Here is a 26,594-nt window from a genome sequence, read left to right on the forward strand (position 1 = left end):
CTTTACTTCAGATAAACATATGACTGCTTTCTGGTGACTAACATATTAGTCTGTCCTTGACTATAAAACTTTTTAATGCAATGCATCCTATTAGCAAGACCAATGTCCATGTGTTTGTTTTTGTCTGTTGCATAATAATATAGTTTCTATATTATATATGTATTGTTAAACATTTTCTAACAGGTAATATATAATATATTTTTCATTTTACCTATTCAGCCAAAAGGACTCATAGTATTTTCAGCTATCAAATATTAGACTACGTGTTATGTTTATAGGTCAATGATAAGATGATCTAAAACTTAATTTTATATTAGGTATATGCTTTATTTAATGCCAAAACATTCCTACTGATGATACCCAGCTCTCTGTGATTTTGTATATATATCAGCCATCCACCTAATCTCCTGCGTCACTACAATAGCAATGCCTAGAGTTTCCGAAGTTTAGGTATTATTTGTTTATTGTTCTGTATTGATTCACCCATGTATTGTATATGGTTTAGTATTTGTACGGCATGATATATATTTATATATATATATATATATATATATATATATATATATATATATATATATATTATATATTATATATATACACACACACATACATATATACACATATACACACATACATACTTACATACATATACACCATATACTGTAGTGATCAATGCTGATACTTTCCATCCCTAGAAAGTCTGTGACACAATGTGCTGCAAGGCATTGTAGGCACGAATGTAATGAGACGAATATCATGTAGAGCGGAGGAAATATAGGTGTTTAGTTGTAGAAATAAATAGTGGGTCCTGCAGCAAACAAGATGTGCTGGACTGGCATGTATTATGATTATTATCAATACTGACCTAGAAACGTATGTGCCCACCCAACCCATCTATTTAATCCTCTAATTGCTGAAAAAACACATTCTGTACTGATCAGCTACAGCACAGGGAATATGAGTAAGAACCAGGTACAAAATGAGTACAGGAGTGGAGATGTATCACTGTAAGTAACCATGTCTCAGCATTCAAAGTAAAACAACAGGGGGATTGTAATATCGAGGTCTGCAATAATTCAGGAATATTCATTGCTCTAAAGGCCCCAAATGTACATTTCTGTCAAACAGCTGGAGCTTCATACTGAAATTATACCAATACAGACTCGTACAGCCCATCTCTGAGAACATTCATCATGCATAAGAAATCTTCATAGAGAAACACATAGGAATTATTGGAGACATGACAATGATAAGAGAAAGCAGAATACCTTTAATGCACAGTACTGATGTCTGTTTATCTGCATATTCCGATCACTGTATCTGTCCAAAGGAGTGAACATTATGCTGAATGGTCCAGCCCAGTGACTGAATAACATGAAGAGGCTATGTCGCAGACTCTGCTGAGGAAATATACTTCTTCTCTGGTGCACTGCAAGGAAACAAACCATATTCCATCACCTACCACAGGAAGTGTCTGCATGGCAGTGTATACTGCGAGCTATAGCACTAGAGGAGAGCCGCCAGACATATTATCAAAGAGGATTCCTGTGATTTCTAGGTTACCTTTCAGCACAGTTTCAGATCACAATTACGTACATGGAAATTTTGGATTTAAATGGCAATAATAAAAAAAAAAATCCCATGAAAATTAAAGATATCACAGTGATTCAGTGAGCATAGAAAACAAACTCAGATGTAAATGTAGCTCAATATCAGACCCGGCTAAGACAGTACCTGGAACATTTTGAATGATATTCGCCACTAAGGCACTAAAATGGCATCGGATATCTTTCAGTGTATCGGAGTCCTTCTCGTTCTCTGCTTCCAGTAACTGCCTGGTAAAATCCACATATTCTAGCAGAGTATTGTTCAGGGAATGGGTTTCATTATCAAGGCCGCCACTTGCACTTGGGAAGGAAGCAGTAAGACATAATTACACCAGCAATATACTATACTCTTACACCCACACGTCTCAACTCCTCTATAGGACAACATCTGTGTGGCAACTTTATATTGTAGTCAGTATATATTTTAAGCACTAATCTAATAATTCACACTGCAAAACATTAACTTTCAAAATCAACTTCTGCCCCCCCCCCCCCCCCCCCCAAAAATAGAAATAGATCACTAGTGTTTGCAATGCATTAAACAAGAGATGACAGAATACCATTTACAAGCTCATCTGTGCTCTGTTTAAGGGACTGCTTTGTACTTGGTTAATGACTCTTGTGTTTTTAGTTCCTTATCTGCTGCAATCATCTATAGAGGAATTTGCTGTCAAAATATTTTTATCTATGTCACAGTCCCATAGATTGAAACGTTGGTGCCACCTAAGCTTATACCTCAGAAATAGTCCTGATGTTTTTGACCTAAGCACAATTTTATCCTTTTCTCTCATTAGTAAAGAGGCAGAGAACTCTCATTCAAGACGTCAATTGAATAGGGAATCTCATAATGATGTTAAATGTTTTTTTGGGGGGAAAGGAGGGAGTTATGTACAGGACATCATGTAGTGGTAGATTTGGCTTAGGCAATACATACATAGATTGACAAACAATCCAGAAATTCAGTGGGCGAGGTCCTAATATGCAGGAAAATTGCCTACAAAACCCACCAAGATGTACTCCTGCACTAATATATATATACATCTTGGTGGGTTTTGTAGGCAATTTTCCTGCATATTAGGACCTCACCCACTGAATTTCTGGATTGCTTGTCAATCTATGTATGTATTGCCTAAAACCCACCGAGATGTACTCCTGCACTAATATATATATATATATATTCATATATACATATATGTATACAGTTACCTATGCGATTGGACCATCCATTCAGAATGAGGGTCAGTAGTGACATTATATATAAGTCAGTTTGTGTGCAATTTTACCACATAGCAAGGAGTGAGGTTTAATAATCTGTAGTGAAACACTATTTCTCTATGGATCACCAGGTAATATTCAGTGAGACCTACCTGTGACTTATGACACCAGCATCTGCCAGCAGTTCAAATATACGGACCAGCTGTACTCGTAAAATATCTCGACGCCTGCGCCGCTTCATATTCTGTATGAGAAAGAAAAGAACGTAACCATTTGTGAAAAGAATGTGTCTCCCACCTTTTCCAAATTCAGGTGATGGACACATGAATACCTTCTTGCTTTTTACTTTGCTTTTGTCTGGATGGTAAAGTAAATTGACAACATAGAGCTCCACACGCTTTCTTGTGACCCTAACGCTAGATAGACAGAGACTACCCCCCTAGCCACTATCTATCATCGGTCACAACTTTGCAATGAAACAGACATGTTTAAATAGCTTACACTCCTCCCACAGCACTACCTTGATGGACAGATGACACTCCCACCTTGCCATTAAAAGAGAGTTTGTTGCATGTGCTCTGTTTGATTGACGACACACCTTGTCAGGCTGCTGCTTGTGGTGGAAAATATGTTTTTTTTAACCACTTCAAAACATGTAAGTTAAATCAAACTCATTATTTCGACACACATATGTCCTTCGCCTGTATCTCTTTAACTTAGGTGAACTACTGTACAAATGTGTAACTGTTTGCAGCCTTTCTCTGCAGATTGCCAGCTACATACCGGTCTCCTCTTTTAAAAGCCAATGGCAAACACTTCCATTTGTCACATACCCATCCTCCTAGCGTCACCAAGTAGAGAGATGCGGACTTTGCGAGGAGCGAAAATTTCCGTGACAACACATCTGCATTTTAATGCAAAATATCTGGTCTATGTTCCCCTGTGAATCTGAAAGGTGCAGCGCCAAGCTAAATACAGGTCTCCTCTTTTAGAAGCCTGTGGCAAACACCTCCCTTTGTCACATATTGTAAAATGTTTTTATGCTTTTGTTATTCAATAATGCATCATATTCTAAATCCAGAACACTAAATACATTCATTTTTGTGAAAATAAGTTGGGAATGTAGAATAAGAAAGCAGAGGTGTAGCACAAACTCCTCTGGTGAAACATACGCTACATTTCCTTGGAAACACAATGGGTTGGGGAACAAGAGAACGGCATCTGCAGATGACCTCACGTTTGCACTGGCCGAAAGGAGGATTTGAGCAAAGCCAGGACATTCCTTGTTAAATACCATTTTGTGGAGAAGTGAGAAATACAAATTTCAATTTGTGCACTCAGACTATTAAAATGAAATAAAGCCGTGGATAAAGCACATTTTTAGGGGCGTTCGTAACAGCGTACAGCCATTTTCACTTTGCAAAAAATAATTTTGCACCAAGTCAGACTTGGTGAAGATTATGTATCGAGCGCACAATGTAAAAAAAACAATGAAAAAAACCCAACTTCAAACAAACAAAAATTCACACGTAAAAACAGAGCCCCTTGTCCTCACGTCCCGGGTCGATAACCCAGGAACAGCTTTCACACAGAAGCTGACCTGTCTCCAACCCAGGAATAACTCTGGTTGACGACTATAGTCATGGACCCCGGGCGCCCCTTTGATGCAGACACACGGCCTGGGATATTCCCAGGTCCATGTCTCTGTGTGAAAGGTGTATTAGTACCTGATAAAGGAGTAAGACCCCCCTAGAACATCAGTGAGTGCAGTACACCCTCGTCATACCCCCTATCTGTATAGACTTGGAGAAGGGAATGGAGAAAACTCTCCGAGTGGTTTCCAGCACCTGGGATATGTCTGCACTATTGCTGTGCCTTGGGGATAATGAATATTCACATTTTAAAAACAGACAGGAACTGTGCTTAATAAAGCCCTGTATTTAATTGTGTCCAGCACAAAGGAAATGTGCATGTTAGGCAAGGTTATATTCTATTCCTATGTCGCGGCAGCTATTACTTTGCCTGCCCTCAGTTTTTGGACCTTTATGTTCATAATCACACACACCGACACTAGTGTGAGCTCTGCAAGCTGCATTACTAGCACCTTTATAGACATATGGGAACAAGAATCTATTATACAGCCATCCCTTCATATGTATATATGTATAAATATACATTATATTTTATAGGTGCAATCAGCTGTCCTGTACCTATATAATTATGTTACAGTGATAAATAGTTTGCAGTGTAGACTGACAGCTGGGAAGCTTTCCTAAATAAATCAGAGCTGTTATAATAGACATGGCTAGCTGATGTGAATACTTTATACAAGACTGCTTTGTGCCGCCTCTGATAAACCAGAGATGTATTGAGCTGTCAGAGAGCTGCGGTCACTGCAGCTCCTCAGTCTACAGGTACAGAAGGAATTTAATGAATCTAAGAAGATCTGTGTCTTATAGGGGTGAAACATAATGTCTGTGTCCACCTGCAGCTGAAACAGACATGACTCACTGCTCTTTTTATACAATCCATCCAGTACTTATAAGCACAACGTTATTTCTATTAGACTAATGCATATGTTACATTTATGTTATTACAGTGATGGGCAACCTGATCCAGTCTGGAGGCTGCATGAGTGGCCCACTAAACATCTAAAGGGCCCACATCACCCTTAATTTCAGTAATAAAGTAAAACAATACATTTAATCAAATAAAGAGACACCTATATGTAATAACATATCAGCAGACAATTTACACAAGTGTTACCAGCTATAACAAACACATCTGACAGTAAAGCAGGAAGGAGCTGGGGCCGCAGGCGGAGGTTCGGGCGGCCGTCTGTTGCTCATCACTGTGTTAGCACATATGTTTCCCCTTAATAAGAACAATTAAATTTATTTTTTATTTTTTTTTGAGTCTAGGCTGCCATAAAAATACATGGTTAGTGTGTATCCCAAGGAATCATGCTATGTAATTGCCGGGTTACACAGTATGTATAATGAAAGTTCCATCCTGTTCACATTTTCTACACTGGAATATGCAGCCGCTCCAGGATGTCACAGTGTATAGGATTACTCCTTTTATCGTTCAGTATTTCAGTTTGTAGAAGGAGCTACAAGCAGAGCATGTAACACAATACAACGATGACACGTAATATAATTACCTCTGGCCTTCTATCAAGTGCTTCCTTAATTATGGGGTGCAACTCCTCTATTAATTCCCTGGATGCAAACAACAGATAGCAGAATTAGACACCTGTAGTGAAAACAGCTGCTCAGACAAACAACATTACGGTGTTTATAAAATATTTACAAGTAAGCATTGTAATTATAGGATGTGAAAGGACTGTGTAATGTAACGTTCCACTTCAAGTTTTACATTGTGACTAACACCCATGAAGAAAATACCAAAAACCTTCTGCCACACTGCACAAATAAACCAGACGTATGCAATAAGCTAAACGCATTGAGTGAGGTAATGGAATAGTACTTTGGGCCTCACCTAAACATCCCAAATAAAAGTGGAGAACAGACTCGTGTTTTGTGCATTTCTTGGCTAAAGTAGATTCTATCTTTAGAACCATTACACCACTAAAGGGCTGCATTGTACAGTAATGGCTTCATTAAATAACAAACACATTAAGCAGACATATATGGGAATATACAGTCCAACAAAAAGCTGCTTGAGAATATATTTACTCACTAAGCTATTTTAGGTCACAATTTATTCAACAGGAAAATCCCCCAGTTTACCTAAAAGCTCCGGGATTGGTCCTGCCAAGGCCCAGAACAAGAGATTCTGTGATTTCCATGCTCTCGGAACGCATCATTGGTACTATGTGCTTAAACAGGGAGGAGGGGGACGGATTGCCAATAATCTGGAAAATAAAACCAGCTTTACAAATCACTTTATCCTGGAATCACACTAAGGGCTCTTCTATTTGTGTGTATTTATATAAAAACAATCTGTACACTCACCAACTGCTGCTTGAGATTAAACTGAACATGGAGTGTTCCCTGTAAGCAGTACATTATTACAGGTCTATAAGAAGGCTCCCACTATAAGCATATTTCACTTTATACCAATTATATGTCCAACCACAAGTTAACGTTTTAATCATCTGCCTCCCCTGTACCAGCAAAACTGTGGCGGACCCAGGTCTGAGGACTCCTCACTTTTGGAGAACTTGCTCCCTGCAGGAGCAGCACTGGATCCTCCACCAGAATCAACAATGAGGGAGATTTAAAGAGCAAACAGTGCTGTATGTAACATGGATACAGCTGTTTGCACTTATACTTCTCCCTGTTGCCGTCACAGAGAGGGGATCCAACGCAACATCCGCAGGGTTGAGTACTCCAGAACTGTGGATGTCACTGTTTGTTGTGGGAACTAAAATCATTTGTGGCAGGACATATCCTTTAATTCAAAACAAGCATGGATACAAGAGGACACACAAACGTAGATATCATACTGAAGTTGTCCCAGATTTTGGATATTTTTAATATTGGCAAATTTCCTTGTACAGCCTCCTTTATTTTGGAATAAATACAAAAGCCGGATCATAATAGTACTAGTAGTATACTAATTTAAGTTGTTGTATAATAACAAAATTGTGCTGTGATCAAATCTGGTGGTCAGATCATGGTGGGTACAATGTTCTCTATCTGAGTAATAACAAGGTACTCTGATTATGTCCACTGGTCAGGATGTATGTACACACACACACACACACACACACACACACACACACACACACACACACACACAGGCCACGCCACCTACTGGCCATGAATATAATGCACGTTATACAGAAAATGTAACAGAATTGTATTATGATCATCTCCACTACTTAGGTTATGTAATAAAATGGTATTATGATTATTGTCCAGTACTCAGATCATGTTGGGTAGGTGTAGTGTCTGTACAGTATTATGAATATGTACATTGGTCAGACCATGGTGGGTAGATATATTGTTCTATAAAGTAATAATAGAAATGCATTATGATCGTGTCATGTTGGTTAGGTGTAGCATCCTATGTCTGTAAAGATCAGTGATAGGCAACCTGATCCACTTCATCATGCATCGGCGGCCCTCTAACTTTCAGAGGAGCCCTTCATCTCAATAACACAAGTTAAAACAATACATTTAATCAAAGAAAGAGATGCCTATCTGTAACAACAAGTCAGCAGGCATTTTAAACAAGAGTCACAAGTTATAACAAACAAATCTGACAATAATGCAGGAAGGAGCTGGGGGCCGTCGGTGAATCCTCGGAGAGATGCATGGTGCCCATAACTGGTACAGAGTGTAATAGAAATGCATTGTAATCATGTACAGTACACAAATCATGTAGTGAGTCGTAGTGTCATAAGTCTCTATAGAGTTTAATAGAATAACAATATGAACATGTACATTGGTCAGGCCATGGTGGGTGTATGTATATGTGTATATATATGTATATATATATATATATATATATATATATATATATATATATATATATATATATAGTGTAATAGAACTGTATTATGATGATTATTATCATGTCATGCTGGTTAGGAGTTGTGTCCTATGTCTGTATAGAGTGTAAGAGAATTATAGTAAACCAGCAAGCAGGATATGCAATATAATGTGTCCCATATAGATTTTACATACATGCACATAGTTCGTTTTCAGTTGATGCAATTAAAAGTCAGATACGCTAAACATCTGCAGCAAGAAACACTGTCAGTAACTCTGACATGTCTGCTTTTAATAAAGCTCTGTCCTGGCATTCATTATGCAGTACACAGGTTTCTTTTATTAATAGAATCCCAATCTGTCTCCTTTAGTTTTCTTGTTAAGCCTGCCTCTCGGCTAGGTACATACACATCCTGCTGAGATGTATCTGTACCAAGAAAACCAAGGGAGACAGGTATAGACTTCAATTAGAGAAACTGCCATTTAAGGCCTAAGGAAGGTGGGGGCAGAACTCTATGAATGGTGGACATGTCCTCTACTATTACGTCAGTCACTACAAGTGACGAACCTTTGAATCTATACTATATCCACTGTCTGGGGTAGACGCCAGCGTCTCAGGAGGGGAACACCGCACGGAACCAGCAGATGCTGAAGAAGCTGTGGACGTTGCTGCACTGCAGCAAAGGATTAAGTAGTTTCTCCAGAGCCCGATGTAGGAATCGCTGCCTGTGACCGCAGTTACTTTCTTTGCATTAATGGGACTGCTGTAACAAAAATCAAAACACCACAAGGTTAAAAGTCCAGGATAACACAGTTGTTACAATTAGACAGAACAATGAGCACTGCTAACCAGACATATAAATGTATTAAACATCCAATTTCTTCAGGCACAGTGGAATATGTATTGCATGTACCACAGGCAGTATCTTTAAATAGTGTGATGTGAAATAGTGATCACTTTACTAGATCTAGTGAATAACTTACTTTATATCAACTTGTGGCGACAGAAGCTGCAGACGGGCGTAAGAAAACATCCAGGCGTAGCTGACCGCTGTGGGGCAGTACTTGGGCAGGTTCTCCTGCTTCATGAAGCTGGAGAGGCTGATTATCCATGGATCCTGACCCTGCGTGACGTGTGCAAAGATCCAGATGTGGGATGGACTGACCACATCAAACTGATGGCTGATAGGGGACGAGCTCCATTCTGCAAGGGTCTGTAGATCTATTGAGCTTGGACAGTACAGCAGAGTGGTCTACAACAAAGGGGACAAGTCAGACCAGCGCCATACAGTGACAAAAACAACATCTGGTTCAAGGATGAATGGGTTAGTTGGCTCTCGTCACCAGAGACATGAAAGGAATATCATATAACAATGTATAAAATAATCCAACAAGAAGGTATCTTACTAAAATAATCATTAAAATATTGAAACATAATTAAAATATAATATAGGGTTACCCAGTATTGGTTTATTAATATTTGTTCCCAATTGTAAAGCGCTACGGAATTTGCTGGCGCTATATAAATAAATGTTGATGATGCAGGACAGGAGGAGGTTGCTGTCACTTTATATTACACTCACTTACAGTGGAAGAAAGAAGATTACTGTAGGTTTAAATGACAAAGAACCTAGTCTAACATCTCTATCTTCTGATACTTGCATCTCTAATCGCTCTGGTAGTTAGGAGTGAAGAACGATATAGAGGGGGGGGGGGCAGACTGGCTGTCTGAATCTGCTGACAATGGACACAACACATTGGTGGTAGGCAGCGCCAGTGAGTAGCACTTTTGGCTAGTTGTTTCTACTAGGATATATTGCAAGCTCTGAACAACATGATTAGGGTGCACAATTACAGCAGTAAGGTCATCTCATTGTTAATGATAGCCAACAGCACATCAAACCCAATACAGATTTATGCTGGTCTGTCGCCCATAAATGGAGCTTCCAACAAATAAGACTAAGGAAGGTGCGGTCAGCACTTTTACCTGATCTGCTCCCGTGAGATGTATGAAGCTCTCCAAAATAGAGGGACTAAGTCTGTCCATTACATCAATAGCCAACTCTTCATCACCCTACGAGAAAGGACATCATATGGACACTGGAGTAGACATGTTATCATACAACCCCTCCCTCTTACCACCAGCCTCAGAGTGTCCTATGCATTGTACACATACAATAAATAAACAAGTTCTCATTTACAACAGTATTATAGAGACACAGCAAATGTAGGAACCTCATCAGCAGAAAACACTTTCTATGTCTGTATGACTTTTCTATGAAGACTTTGCACCTGATTTAGACACACAAGAGATTATATTGTTAAGAAAAAAGGTGCATTAGAAACACAGAAGAACCAGAACTAATAGACATTCAAGGGATCATCCTGGTGGATAAAACTCTCCCCTTACCTTAGACAGCTCCAGAACGGTTAACAGAGCTCGTATCTCTCGGAGGACATTGACAGCTAGTCTCCTGGTGGCCGATCGGTTGTTACACAGAATGACCAGAGCAAACCCTTCCACAACATGAAACACGCTGGAGATTGGACCTCTTTCCAGAGGGAGAGTATGTGCTGCTCCATTGTGCATGCCTCGCTGCAAACAGTAAAGAAGCTAAAATGTATAGGTATTTTATTATATACAAACACACACAGAGGCTCTGTGTGACAGAGCAATGTAAGAAGAGCTTCAGACCACCAATACAGGACGTGGTTTAAGTTACGTAAGGGGTAATGGGGTCAGTCCAATGGTTTAATGCTAATTATAAGTATAAAATGTGCAGGAAGGAACTGTGCACAAAACTCCTGAGACTGGGCTGCATTAAAGCGGCTTGTGCTCTCCCACTCAGTGTGGGGCAGAAAACCAAAGAAAAGTGCAAACAACTATTTCACCTCATGTGTCAGAGAACAGGTAAAACAGACAGCGTTACACATTTCATGGGCAGCCTCTGATGAAGGTCTGTGTGGGCATGAATAGTTGTCTCCATTCTCTTCCTCTATGCTCCGTGAGATGAAATAAAGTATTATTTACTGCCATCTGGTTTTCTGCCAAACACTGACTGTGAAGCGTCGCTGCATGTGCTTAGGTTTCAGCTAAAACTGACATGTTCTAAGCAACAAGGATGTACTGGGCACGCTGTACATCGTCCGAGGGAGGGGGTAATACCCAGAGGTCGGTGCTAATGCTGCAAGCAATGGCACACTGAACCCGTACTAGCTATTCAAGCAGGTAGTAGTACAGAGAACACAGCAGAGATGGGAGTATTCTTCTTGTTTATAATATTAAATTGACATTCTGAAATACTGTCTATTGAAATTTGTTATTTCTAGATTTTGTGTTCAGGAGTCTAAGGGCACAAGACACACTGCCACACACAACGAGTAAAATTTCCGTGTATACTGGCCTTTGGTGAAATGTGTGCACATGTGCCTATTATTAGGGGCAGCACAGTGGCTTAGTGGTTAGCACTTCTGCCTCACAGCGCTGGGGTCATGAGTTCAATTCCCGACCATGGCCTTATCTGTGTGGAGTTTGTATGTTCTCCCTGTGTTTGCGTGGGTTTCCTCCGGGTGCTCCGGTTTCCTCCCACACTCCAAAAACATACTAGTAGGTTAATTGGCTGCTATCAAAAAAAAAAAAAATTTTACCCTAGTCTCTCTCTCTCTCTCTCTGTCTGTGTGTGTGTGTGTGTGTGTGTGTGTGTATGTTAGCGGATTTAGACTGTAAGCTCCAAAGGGGCAGGGACTGATGTGAATGAGTTCTCTGTACAGTGCTGCGGAATCAGTGGCGCTATATAAATAAATGGTGATGATGATGATGATTATTCCCTGTGAAGTATATATCTGTAAAGCCATTTGGAATACCCCTCTTTGAAAACAAAAATCATTTTAGATATCCCAACATCCACAGATTCTATAGCATGACAAAGGCCAGTGGATAAGACAAATGGCCCAGGCTCCTGACCAAGCAGTAACCAGTTTGTGCCAATCAACATCTTGCGACCTCCAATTTCCTTAATCTCCCTCCCCCTGCCAGCAATGACTACTTTGCTGTTGGCCATTAATACCCCATGTATAAGGCTGGAAAAGTACAGGCACTGAGATGAAAACATTAGCTCTGTTGATTGGCGAATTACACTTGTAAAATGAAGCCACAAACATAATACTAACGTAACCATAAAAACAATATAGCTGTAGCAGGACGTGTGGGTGCGGGATGTAGCTGTAATACCTGTGCATCTGTGTTTTTATTGTGCATCTGCACTGCCTGCTTCCATTGATTTATCAGCTGTACCAGCATCTTCACGGCATTGTCTAGAAGTGTCGGGTGCACATCAGTCACCTCCCGCACAATAAAGTAAACGAATCCTGAAAGAACATCCTCCCGCCAGTCGGGGAAATCGAGCATTAGAGCCTGTAATGTATTGAAAGCCAGCCCACGCAGCTCTTCATCCATATGAATTGTAAGCCTAGCGAGAGAAGGAGCAGATATTTAACACAGCGGGCTTCATTGAGCATTGTTTATCTCAGCACAGGGGGGTCGTGCGGACAGCTTGTTAAAGTGTTTCAAGCTCCAGTAATATGATGATTTCAATGTTCCCTGTGTATATGTGCGCTCTCCGATCTCAAACTAGCAGCACTCTGGTACTGTAATGTGCAGCAACATACATATAGAGCACAAGAGGCTGATCTATCGCCCCCTGCTGTGCATACGCCACACTACACTGAGTTACCATTACATTTAGAAGAACTGTCAATACTCTGCGTTCCTTATGAGCAAAGTCAGATTACATTGTTCTGCTGACATCTATTGAAAGGATTCTTAAAATAAGTCATGTTTCACTATAAGGTAAAGCCATCATGTCTATAATAAGTATAACTGAATAGTTATTATAGCCTTATAAGTAAATTCTGTGTAATTTAAAAATATATTGCATAACAATACGCACTTTAAATATATAATATATTGTGAGAAGGAAGGGAAATGATGCATTAGATGGGAGAGCCTTCATATCACACGTTTACCTTGCTAGCAATTCAATGAGGTCAGCTCTGCTCATACCATCAGGGATAAGCCTTGGGATAGCAGCAATACATGTTCTGAACAAGTCAATCTTGGGTTTTCTTTCACCCCTATTGAAAATAAAGTAAATAAGTAACAACCTAGGATAATACATAAAAAAGTGCAGACTTTGTGAAGTGCCCTCTGTGTAAATGATTTGGAATCTGTCTCTTGTACAGCATCTAGGTCTGACTTGGTGATGCCTCTTGCTCTATTCACTCTCAGACTATGGGCTATAGACAACAGTAATTAGTAATAATGCAGCTAGTAGATAATTATGATCTTTATTATCTTGTTTCAATGAGTTATTTTTTTTGCACCCAACCCTCGCAGACCAGTAGGATTCTCTATTATCCACAACTGGCCAGATGCAAACATCCATCTCAATGAGACAGGACTGTGGAGGTAAACAAAAAAAACCCATTTCAAATCTATTCTATTTTCAGCTTTGTGATAGGGAGATTACCATACTTCAAGCAGTATGGGAATAGTACTATAAGGCTACCAACCACTGCTTATGTCCCATTTAATTACTGCACATAGATAGGTGAGGTCAGGCAATCTGCACCCCAGAATTATGCACCTTAATCCTCTACTCCACAGTACATATGCTTATAAGCTAAGTATTAGCGCTGAGCAGCTTTAAGCAGTACAGTAATTGCTGGTAAACATAAGCTGCTAGGATCAGTATTGATCACTGGGTTTAAGTACATCAAACACATTATAGCTCACTGCTGCTAAAAAAAACCTTCTCCAATGCAACTAGACGCATTATCCTGCTATACATACGTGATCATATCCTCGGGCTCTTTATTAGACATCTGCACGCTCGTCATGCACATTGGCCTGCCAACCTCTTTGTCTAGATGCCTCAGAATACTGTCCAATGCTTTGCGGACTTGTGGATAGTAAACGGACATCCCTGCAGAGGAAGGTCAAAAGCATATGACAAACCTCACAGTGGTGAATACACAATATCAATATAAAATGGAGACAAACAATGGAAGTAAGACACTAGTGGGATATTACTTGTAATATAAAATCTGCTCTTACAGCCCAGTAATAAAGGACGTAACATTTAGCGCTCATAGCTGTTCATAAGACACTTCAATGGCTCCAAGTCTGTGACTAGTGACATGGGACAAACAATCACGGAAATATGGCAGCGTGTACTGATTAACTTAAATATGTTCGGAGTACTCTGACCTTTCCTAATATACATATATGCAAGTATGACAGATCAATACACCCTTAACTACAACATATCTGTCTCTGCAGAATCGGCCATTAGTGGGCCCCAGCCGAAGATCACGCAAATAGACTCCCATAAAATATGAGAGGTAACTGACCCAAAAGTAGAATGTAGAACATTTTATAAAGAGATCAGCACAAGTCAAAATATTTTGTTTTACTTTCTAACATTGTTGAAATGTTGTTTGCTGTATTTCACCAAGGAGATATTGGGATCATCTTGGCAAAGCGACTCACTTGGAGGGAGGGGGTGTAATCTTCCTAGACTATGAGAGAAGCACATTAGGGGCTTCACCTTCTCATTATTAGGACGTTTAATACTGGCCAACTGAAACGGTGGGCTCAGGGTAAAACACTTCTCATGCTTTCAATCTACTTACTTTAATAAAATGACAACATGGAGACTATAAGCAGATACCAGGGGCACCATTACAAAAATAAACTAAATCACATTTTGGCACAAGCAAGATACATCATGCTAAGCAGAATGCACCATACTGTACAGCAGATGTACAGACACACAGCAAATGTTTCTATGACAGAAGAAAAGTGACCATATTCTTCCAGATGCAGAATAATCAGACTACCAGAGGATCTTTTATAATGTACATTATGGAGCAGACGATACGGCAGCACTGTTGCATTTATTATCATTTACATGTCGATAAAAGACGTAGTGTAGACAAACCTATGCATTTTGCTTCTTCATCTGTGAGGGTTTTATTCAGAAAGATTTTCTTTACACGTAAGGTATTCCCTGAGGGGAGAACAACTCCGGTTGTTGGCATGGGGGGCTCCCCATCTTTCTGCTGCAAGCTGTCAGCTATAACAAGGAAGACTCTGAGACCTATGTTCATCCTCTGGAAGACATACAGCACAGACAATGAGTGTCTCAATATAGCCTTGTATTTACACTGCATATCAGCAGCTTCAATAAATGTATTTCTAATAATGTATCATTATACGGAGTCACTCAAACACCATGCAAGACAGACAGACTATTTATTTCCTGGTATTCGTTGACGTTTCCAGCACCGTGATGTAGGCTAAAACCAAATCTCAGATAATCTCTATGTTATATTGTATAGTGTTGTGCCAGCTCTTCACAGGCAGAGAAGTGCTGTCTTCCTAACACACTACTCATACGTATAAACGCTGATACCGTTAACCAAATTAGCCTGACATCGCCGGGCACCTGAATATGCCAAATCCAATCTTACATAAATTTGATCTGATAGGTCCAAAAGTCTGGTCATCTGGTAACCACACCGCATGTGTGTGTATGGTGTGTGGGGTTATCAGGCAACCACAATGCTGCGGTCGGTCTGCTCAGTAAGCAATATATGAACATGTGTTTGTATTACATCGCAGTTATATGTCGGACACCAGCTGTATATCTGGAATTTAGTAGTAATGGTTTTACCTCTGGGTTGATAGTAAATGTTTTAGAAGATTTTCCAACGCTCAGAAGATCAAATATTATTTCTTTCATTGCAAAATCTAAACGTTCCTATTACAAAAAAAGAGAAAATAAGTTTAGTTGGAGATAAGGCACTAAACAGCTAAATAACATCAGTTACCCCTAAATGACTAAACAGGAAATCATTTTGAAATACAGCATTAGGTATGTGAACTTATCAATATAATGACAGAACTTGTGTGTGACATTTCTCTACACCTAAAGGTGCCGTATACATAGGAAAACAAACACTTTATGAACAAGATCACACACTTCGATTAGCCATAAATGCTTCCATGTTAATGCTATTAACTCAGGGGGCATTCCTGTTAATCTTATAAAAAAGAAAAAAGGAATAAAAAATGAATATTAAGGCCATTGTGGTGGTGGAGCAGCTGTGCAACAAACAGATGCACTAGACCATCGCTGCCCGCCACATAGACCAGTGCACTGGTGCCTGGGAGCCCAGAGCACTGACGTGCTGAGAGCATTAGGTGCATGCTTCAGCAACCATGCAGTCAGTGTTACTTCACCCAACACCTCATTTAAATTTTTTTGCTTAGGATTAGCAACAAAAGCATTATTAAAACGTTTTAATAAACGATAAGGAACAATACCACACTGGTAAAGCATGGGGAAAGATGAATTGGCTGGCATTAGTTTAAGGAGCAAGAACAGTAGGGGGTACATTAATTAGCATACCAGGAGGTAGAGGTAATGTGTATATGTAAAGTGATGTCACAGCACCAACATTCTCCTGCTTCACTTTGAGGGAGACCATTAAAGAGGCTGCTGTGGGGTGAGGGGCTGACACTGGGCCCTCACTTTCTGGTTGGATAGAGAGTTTTTACTCTATTATTGGGTATTATCGTTTATTTGTATAGCACCATATTACATAATGCTGTCCAGAGAATATTAAAATCAATCAGTCTCTGTCTCGTTGGAGCTTACAGTCTAAGCTGGGGTGGGTTTCCTCCGGGTGCTCCGGTTTCCTCCCATACTCCAAAAACATACTAGTAGGTTAATTGGCTGCTGACAAAATTAACCCTAGTCTGTGTGTCTGTCTGTGTGTTTGGAAATTTATACTCAAATGCGACAGGGACTGATTTGAAAAGGCATCTAAAGATATATGTGAAAGTGATACATTGGTGTCTTCTCCTGGACTGCATTAGAGTTCTATAGCCACAACATGGAAGTTAATGGTTATTAGTGCTGCGTATAGTAGAAACATACAATGTATGTGATCATTGAAATACTGTGCTCAGACTGACTTCATTCTAAATGACGTGTTGTATGTAAATAGAGAGAAGGAGGTTACATAATGTGTGCTGCAGCATAGCTGTTAAGGCAGCTTATTCATTTATTCTGGTCGGTGATTTCAGGTGTTGGACACACCCCACTTCAAAAGGTAAAATGTTTTTTTTTAGTTAAAAGTTTTTGTAGCTAAACCCAAACAGTTTTATTGAAAGAAAAGAAACAATGCATGGCAATTGTGCTAATGGAACACAATGGGGGAAAGGAGGCTTGGCTGGTAGGAGTTATGTAGGGGTACCAGAAGGTAGAGGTAATGTGGTGTGTAGGCGACTATGACAGGCAAGGTATTAAAGTTCTGGTGTCAGACCTGCGGCACAGTACAGCCAGATCTTTGAAAATATAAGTGGGCAGCCTGTGTGTATGGAAGTGAAATTTTTGCAGGGCGAGGTAGGGTTAAGTAGTTTGATCCACCGAGCCAGGATAGGGGAGCACAGGATGAATCATTTCAGGGATTTATCTTGCTTGTATAATAGAGGTTCTTACAGCAGTGGAGCGATGAGTAAGACATACTTTTCCTGAGAGTCTATGAGACATGCTGTGGTGTCTAGAGGGACATAGAGATCCCACAACATCAATGAGGAAATGAAGTACTAGTTGCTAGTAGCGTGCCACCAGGAGGAGCCATCAGCAGGCACACAGCAGATATTATATTAGTGGAGTGCACGTTACAATCTGGGTGCTATGAATTATAACACATGCTACCTGCAGCTCCCTGGTCATTGTACACACTGCAAGGTTTATGTGCCGGTCAATTTGTGCTGCACGTGGGGGATCACTTGTTATGCACAGGAATGTAGTGTGATATTTAACACAACTATGTCTCACACAAGTTGGAATTGAAGAATAATTAAGTCAACTCACCTGAGCAATGAACTGAATGATCTTCACAAATATATTAAGAGGTGTGTCACGGGGCACTACACTACGGGAGCCTTTGGGGAAAAGTGCGGATACAATGCTCATAAGGCGGCTAAAAAAAAAAGAAAATAATGAAATATGGTAAACTTTTGATTTCCTCTTAACAATATCACATATTAGAAAATGAAATAAAAAGGCGTTCACCCAAATAATTTTTGGCAGGATTGGTTGTTAGAGAGGCACGAAAGGCAGAGGAGAGAGAGAGGGGAATTGCATGTATATAATGGACAGCCAATCATAAATTCAGGGAACTGCAGCATTAAATTGTGAATTTTTTAAATAATTTTCCTACAATTTGCTCAGCCCTCATTGTGCTGCATGAACCAACCGGGGACTACCACACTTATAAACTGTATAAAATTCTCAGCTCCCTCCTTTCCAATATATGAACCGGTCTAATCCCTCCAGTTAGTAGTTAATGACTTCTTCACATTAGGCCTCATGTAGACTGACTTAGTGTATCCTAGCACTGGACAATATTTATGTGCTACAGGCAAAATCAAACCGTAATTTACCTACATGCAAAAAATAAAAGTGGCTTTTGCATGGCAACGTGGCTTTCCCTGGGTGCAATTTACACTCCTCAGTTGGTTGCCCCCAACTCTAAATGATGCCCATTATGCTCACCAGCAGCTATTTATTACCACAATGACATTTTAACGCTATGACTTAAGGGCAAAAAATTGCCTGGGATACAGTAAATGTAGCACTTACAATTTGTTGCCACAATAAAGAGCTCTGACTACAATAGGGGTTTAAACACGGCTTCATTACATACTTACAAGACAAAAATGGTACTAAAATAGAGATTAGCGCCGCGGACACATTGACATAAGGCTAAGGCGTAAGGATACTCATAAAAATCATTATACCCATAACACGAAGAAGAACCATTAGTTCCTAAGAAACCAGAGATCAAAGCTATACAATTTGTAACCTGGCTACTGAGGTTTTCTAGTAAGTAAATGATTGATGTACACCAGCGTTTCTAAAGGAGGAAATAAGACACAGAAAAATAAAATTGCCCGGTTATACACCTTTGACCAGTCGAGCCTGAAAACCACCTGCTGCCTATATAACTACCCACAATAAACCAACACAATAAACCTTCCTTGTTACAAGAACATTGTAACAGGATAACGTGCGCTCTTCTATATCAGGATGACTAATCCAAACTTCTGGTTTTTAGTAACACAAAGAAAACCTGAGCAGTTACTGCGCCATCTACTACCTGTACGTACACTACATAAAGACTCATACAGGCCGGAGAGCAGCCTTAGTGTAGATCTGGTATGCAGTACATATATGAATTTACAACGATTACTCACCTTTGTGTTACAGTGTTGCTTTCACATTTTATCCTAATAACATAAACCCACAATAACCTATACAGAGATTCCAGTGCAACTCGAGACATTTTAGGGTCCTTATTCTGAAACAAAAAAAAAAATGACATTACAAAGAATAAAAGTTGTCAGTCTATAGTCAGTGACAGTTATTCACATGTCCAGATCACAGCTATGAAGATCTACAAGCATGTAACACCTTCTTCAAGATACAGCTAACAATTTATACAAACCAGTGTATAACCACAAATTACATTAAGTTTGCCAATTTGTTTTAATACCCATGAATACTGCTGCCTAATGGGGTGAGCGGTCCTCCCTGATCAGAAAGGGGGTTTGTCAATCAAACCCCAAAACAGACATTTGATTTAACCTATTTTTTTTAATATACCAAGCAGACAAAACGGTATTAAAACATTTTGTTTTAAAGAGCCAATAAATGATTAAATAATGTACAGAATATACATAATACAAAATACAGAGGCGCTTTATAACGGCATTAAATCATTTTCTGCAGTATTGTCAGCGGGAAAGCTGCAGTTTGGTGTGAATGTTGCACTGACAATCGCGTGTGTGGACATTTTAATCAGTAAACACCCATGTAACCAACAGTGTTATGTAAAGATGTAAATTGCTGTATAACAACATCACAGAGAAAGGTCAGTCTCCTAGCAGTGACTGTACAGTGTGCCTTACTCTCACATATATAGAACTAACAGTAACAAGTAATGTTTCATCAGGAAGCATTCCTGTAGTTATTTTACAAGCTATACACATACACACTGCAGTACCACTGTATCCTGGGAATGAGCCCTTATATAATACTCTCATGTGGTCCCTCTATTTTCTTTGTGTCGTCTTTCCTATAACCTTCCATGTTTCCTACCCATTGTACAACATATATAATAGAACCAAATCATTACCCTGATAATGATTTAGACAGATGTTTATAAAGACTATTATGTATGCCAGTGTGGGAGGCTGTGTTCTTATTTGTTGCCAAATCTGAGAATGGTCAACCAGGTGTTTCCAAAGGAAATATACTGTACTCAACAGCACAAAAACACAACAAAACAAAGCTTACAGTTCAGCTAAGATCAACATCACACTGGTCAGATTTCAGTGCAGGTAATATAGTCTCATTTATGTATATAAAGGATACATCCACCTTTGAGACCTTTATACATTTGAGTAATTCCAAAGTTCATATTTTTAAATAACCCCATTTACTTGTAGCTGCTTTAGATAATTAAATACACCATTTAGTGCAGGCCTGGCCAACTTGTGGCTCTCTGGGTTGTTGTGAAACTACAAGTCCCATCATGCTCTGCCAGTTGATAACCAGCTGATAGCTGGCAGGGTATGCTGGGATTTGTAGTTTCACAACATCTCTAGAGCCACACGTTGGCCATCCCACAAATCAAACCGTCATGTACACTTTCTATATTGACACCACCACCACCTGTACACAGTGTTACCGATTTGAACATCCATTTTTAATGAATCATTTTAAGTAATGGGCACAATATCCGTCCATTGGCATCGTGTGAGGCTGGCATCCATAAATGGTTCACAGCTATAGGATGGCTCTAATCATCTAACTAGAGGGAAAGCCCCGCGTTGCAGCTTCTCACATGAACTCACCTGAAGGGTTTCTATTTGCTTTCTGATACTGTTGTTAGATGGCATCTAAATAAAGCAACATGAGACAGCAAAACATAACAAACATGAGAATGGAGCCACATGCATGTTAGATGAAAAAGCACAAAACAAACAGCACATAACTAAAAGAAGCCGGGAGCAGAGCAAGGTCCTGGTGCTACTGGTGTCGTTTATTTCTGGAATCTCTATTGAGTGAAAATTTACTCCAGTCCAAAACCCACGTGACGGGCAGCCGGGTCTCAGACCTGTTTATATATAGTTATTATATGTATATTAACGTCATTATTAACTTAATGGCGTCATGTGTGAGGTTCTAATTAGATGGCAGATTATAATTTGATTTACAGATCAAACATATATGAGGAGATTTCATTTCCTTCCTCAGAAAAGTCCCATTTATAGACTCTTTTAAAGTTAGTTAGCAAAGTACCAAAATATGCTAAACCCTGTTTCCTCTGTTTTACTTGGTTGGAGAAACAATTTACTTTACAATTACTTTGGCGTTCTAACCTCTTACTTTACCCGCGGTCAGCAGCCACTCCTCTGCACTTAAGAATAACTGGACAGGTATTAATTTTATCTGAATTGTAGGCCTTGGCCAGAGATAAGAAAAGTTCAAATAATATTTATAATTCTATATACATATGAATGCTTCCAACATCACTCTAAAATGGAGCAACTGTTCACGCTTCTGCAAAAGGCAACTTTGTATTTAACTTTTTCATATTATTTTTAATCTAGATCCATCTGCATCTCCAACTTTATCTTTCTCAAAGAAATCTGCAGTGGTGGAGCTACAATAACGTTTGTTGTATGTATAACCTTTGCTACACCACCTTGCACAATGCAACAAGGACACATGTTATATATTACTGCAAAGCTACTGACCACGTCTCAGGTTTAGACTCTGCAAGGTTCCCAACGCTGCCTGCCAGTAGACAGACAGAACAATCCCTCACAACCACAATCTTATCTCAAACATATTCAGCTGTAAGAAGTTTGTGAAACGTGCACACACTGCAGATTTCAGAGTGTTACTTAATAGCTTAAGCAATTCATTGAGCAGCTCCGCACGATTATGCAATTCTATTCAGAGAGCTGAATGAAGTGTGGTAAATAGATGTACACCTTGATCTTGGCAAACTCATTTTTCAGAATTCAGTGTAATACGAGCAGGCGGCACATTCACGGACAAGAGACGCTTGGGGGGATTAAAGCATGCCATTAGTTTAACTGGCTTTTGTTATAGCACTAGGGCACATATGGGTGTGGGTTGCAGGGATGTGAAAATAAATAAAACAAAGTTATTTGGAGCAAATGAAACACAAGGGTGAGAGATGAGAATGTGAAATCATTGCGGTGTGAAGGAAATGATAAGCAGAACGGCATGAACATGGAACACAAATTGGAATCTGCTGGAACCAAGATGTAAGATTTAGGTCATTAATCAAAAGACATGCAGCTAATCATCTGATGCATGATGCTGCCCCAAGTACATTAAATCCATATTACTAGGCAGATGGACATTACACCTTACATGATGCAGAACAGTACCAGAAAGAGACAAGGTAAGAAGAGTCATTATACCATATTCAGCTACACAGCTGTCAATCACAGGAAAGGGAGAAAAAGAGTCATACAAAATACTGAGTAAGTTCAAATCAAACAGGAAATTAGCTGTAAATTACTGCACAAATCAACACTGACAATAGCGCCTAATGATTGTATCACTTGATTTGTTCCAAAGATTTCACACCCCACGCGCACAACTTTCTAAAATTCAAATCAGAAACATTAAGTTACTTAAAAAACACAAATTGATTTTCTTTTCATACAGAACATGTACCTTAGTAATTGCTGCGGTTTCAGTACCTTATTAAAGACACAAGAGGGGGAGACACTTACCTTTAAATGTGACAAACAGTTTTGCAAGAAAATGTGCCAATTGTTCAGGAAAAACTGTTTCTGGCTGACACACAACAAGCAGGTAATCAGCGGATATAAAGCCTGTGAAGACATAACATGACGACCGTTAGAGAAGGGACTTATGGACATTACAAGGACTGGAAGGTGCACTTTGCTCAAACTTGTTCACACTGAAAGTTGAGCCTTGAGCTGTATACAAGGTCACATATTAAAAATGATATATGCAAGTATTCATGTCGTCCTGTGGTGCGTCCGGTGCACCACATGTATCCATAGGATACATCAATAACGCCCAACATTTGTGATGCATGATTCAGGACAGAATGTGTGCGCCGTGGTCATGTTACATGGGATATGGCTACGTCACAGTACAGCACTTCACAAGAACTGGGCTGCCCCCAGCCCACTACCCCCTCGCCTAAAAGCACCCCGTCCATGCCACCTGCCTCTGGTACGAGGCAGCACCTATTTCAACATATCACCCAAATTGGGACAAAGGCCCTTTTATTCGTAGCAGTATTCAGGACTGTCACACCTTAATCAGGACAGTTGGGTGGTATAACTATAACCTGGACAGTACTAAAAACAGATTGTGCAAACTAGGGATCTACCTAATCCATATTTTAGAAATTGAATGAATATTAAATAGTCTCACAAAAGATTAGGATGGATATGAAACAGGCTCCAAGCCCCAAACTTCATACTACACATACGATGGAGGAGCAATACCTCCGGCATGAACACTTTAGACTTCAGGAAAGTCCAGAGATTGTGGAACCAAACCCATATACCGGCACGTTTTACTTACCCCTGACACCATCCTGTCGCCTGATGGACTTATCTAACTCTCCAGCCCTCTACCACATATTTACATGAATATATATGTCCACATTGAGTGTCTTACCAGAGAATGCTTCTTTCTTAAGCTCAGGTCGAATGTGGTCTGGTAGAGCATCTCCACAAACGTTTTTAAACATGGCACATTTACTTCATTTTTTACAGCCTGAAAATATATAAAATCCAATCACATAAATGAAGTTAATCTCTACAGTCTGTAAGAAGATGTAACTGTACCATTATATTACATTGTGCCACTTGTACTGCACAACTGCTCAGATCACAATATTTTGATTACATTTAAGCTACTACACTTTCATTATAAGAAGCAACACATATGGTGTCACATATGGATCAAGTCAGGTGCTGATAATGGATAAAGTAATATCCAATAGCAGCAGTGTTGGTTTATGCCATGCTAAGTAAACCATCATCAGCTCTGTATCTCCACCAGGGTGTAACTACATGGACAGTAACTATCATGGCTATAACAATGGCGTTGTGTCATTGTGTAAGCTGATGGCAGAAAGAAGCACATATCGGAGTCATACTTCCAACTAGGAGATCGGCGGGTGGAGTTAGAGTGCATGCGGTGGATGGAGTGAAGGAAGGGACGGGTGGAGGTAATATACTGACATTCCCAATCTCTGTTTTCCTTGACATTTTTTAAACGGATCCTTATTTCTTTTTCCAAACACATAATATAAATCTATTGCAAAAGGCAAACAAATTACAAATTGGACCATTTACGGCTGCTCGCTATAGATTTATAAGCACAAATGAACATAACTTAGAATAAAATAAACCCCCTGTAAGTTAAGCTCCCCCTGCACCCTATGTCCCATACAGATGACGTATATGTGAAAGCAGCAATGGCCAGTTAGAAGGCTCCGCTCCTTCCTGTACTGCTACGATGTTGTTCCATTCATGTGGCAGAATCACTAAGGAAACATGCTGCGTATACTTAGCAAATCACTATCGGTTAATGCAATGGAAAATATCAGTAATTCTCTGACCAGCTCTGTGTAAAGAGAATGACTATTATAATCCATACAGATCCAAGCTATAGCAAGACACGAGCTGTGGCTCTGTGATTGTCACTCATTGGTTGTGCACACTGCCTCACATAAGATGACGTGTAGTAAAAAGAGCATTTCCACAGAAAGTTTACATCCCCATCACTGAGACACACAGGATTTTTGTCACTTATTTTAATGAATACTTATCACGTAGCCAGGAACCAGGAAACTGCATATAACAGCTCATTATAGACACTTGTGTCTTCCTCTAGTCTTACGTCAATTTTACAACAGAAAGAATTTGTGTTCAAAGTATATTTTGATATATCAGCTAAAACGTCCACATCAAGTGCCCTCTGGTTTTACTTTACGTCTGATCTCCGCTGCAGTCCATCACTACTCTATCCTGCCATCCCCTCTTCTCCTGCTTCTTCCCTTGTTAGAGGTCTATGCTCTACTTTATTACAAATAACATTTTGATTTAAGAAAAAAAACAAAAAAAAACACAATTCTAAAGGACATTAATTGTCTCTGGGCTTGAGTTCTATGGATGGGCACTGATCAAACATATGAAATCACAGGATTTACTTACAGCTGCCACAGGGATGAGAATTTCTACAAACAGACCAGCAAGTGCATGTTTTATGTCCTTGTCTTTCACTTCCAAGAAGTACTGTGCACATTCCTATCAGTTACGTAAAAACAAGCACAAACATAAAATCATATTAACCTTCTATATCATGAATATTCACTTCTACAATGCAAGGTTACAAATCTAGACGTAATCCACAAGGCACGGAGATATAACTAATAATAAAGAACCTATGTATGTGTATGATCATTAGTTAAGGTCTAGAACATATTCAAGGCTATTGTTCAATACTCAGACAAATCAAAGAAACCATTAACACTAATTTTACTCTTTATGATGTCTACACATGCAGCATATATTGGGGCAGATGTACCTTGAATACATTTATCAGCCTTATGTTTTCCCAGTATAAATGTTCAGTAAAGGACAATGGGAATCATTTATTCTGCACTGATAACCCGATCACGTCTATGTTACAGCAATCGGACAATACAAACTACATGACAACATGGCTGATTGCTAGCAAGTCATTATCAAAGGGTATATCACTAATGAACACAACACACATACAGATCACATGTGACCATTACCTGCATAAACTGAAAAGAGGCTTCAAAATCTTCAACGGGATACATCTTAACACGGAAGAACTTCATGCCCATGATCAGACTGATGATGCTTTGCACCACGTGGGGGCTTTGCTCCTTCTGTCGTAGTTCTTTTAATTCCGTGACAAACTTCTTCCTCACAGCCTGAAATCTAAATGATGAAGAGAAAGCAGGAGGAGTTCCTTATAATCCGAACATAAGAGCCACGCCGCTAGACATTGTCTCCTATCTCCCGCTGGACGACAATGGGGGATCCATAGCCATTTACTAACCCCGAACACGTAATAAAACACAGCTAAACAAATCCCCCTGACAA

General features: G+C 39.6%; 1 protein-coding gene across 10 annotated transcripts in view; it reads right to left on the reverse strand.

Annotated features, from left to right (window-relative positions):
• The window catches only part of FRYL (FRY like transcription coactivator), a 221,377-nt gene that overhangs the window by 55,555 nt on the left and 139,228 nt on the right, over positions 1-26,594 (reverse strand). For 6 of the 10 annotated variants that reach the window (XM_075195462.1, XM_075195469.1, XM_075195453.1 and 3 more), the window contains 21 exons: positions 26,261-26,429; positions 25,671-25,763; positions 24,127-24,225; positions 23,202-23,303; positions 21,279-21,323; positions 19,617-19,720; positions 18,232-18,340; positions 16,021-16,107; positions 15,286-15,457; positions 14,136-14,268; positions 13,310-13,417; positions 12,516-12,753; positions 10,695-10,880; positions 10,272-10,358; positions 9,269-9,537; positions 8,853-9,048; positions 6,575-6,699; positions 5,986-6,043; positions 2,975-3,066; positions 1,735-1,907; positions 1,269-1,429 (listed from right to left, as the gene is read on the reverse strand). In XM_075195462.1, the coding sequence (XP_075051563.1) occupies positions 1,269-1,429; positions 1,735-1,907; positions 2,975-3,066; positions 5,986-6,043; positions 6,575-6,699; positions 8,853-9,048; positions 9,269-9,537; positions 10,272-10,358; positions 10,695-10,880; positions 12,516-12,753; positions 13,310-13,417; positions 14,136-14,268; positions 15,286-15,457; positions 16,021-16,107; positions 18,232-18,340; positions 19,617-19,720; positions 21,279-21,323; positions 23,202-23,303; positions 24,127-24,225; positions 25,671-25,763; positions 26,261-26,429 (2,806 nt within the window). The remainder of the gene's footprint in view (positions 1-1,268; positions 1,430-1,734; positions 1,908-2,974; positions 3,067-5,985; positions 6,044-6,574; positions 6,700-8,852; positions 9,049-9,268; positions 9,538-10,271; positions 10,359-10,694; positions 10,881-12,515; positions 12,754-13,309; positions 13,418-14,135; positions 14,269-15,285; positions 15,458-16,020; positions 16,108-18,231; positions 18,341-19,616; positions 19,721-21,278; positions 21,324-23,201; positions 23,304-24,126; positions 24,226-25,670; positions 25,764-26,260; positions 26,430-26,594) is intronic. The other 4 variants (XM_075195429.1, XM_075195421.1, XM_075195478.1 and 1 more) reach the window with 1 other exon arrangement.

This window comes from Mixophyes fleayi, chromosome 1, assembly GCF_038048845.1.
Source record: "Mixophyes fleayi isolate aMixFle1 chromosome 1, aMixFle1.hap1, whole genome shotgun sequence".
Classification (NCBI taxonomy): domain Eukaryota; kingdom Metazoa; phylum Chordata; class Amphibia; order Anura; family Limnodynastidae; genus Mixophyes; species Mixophyes fleayi.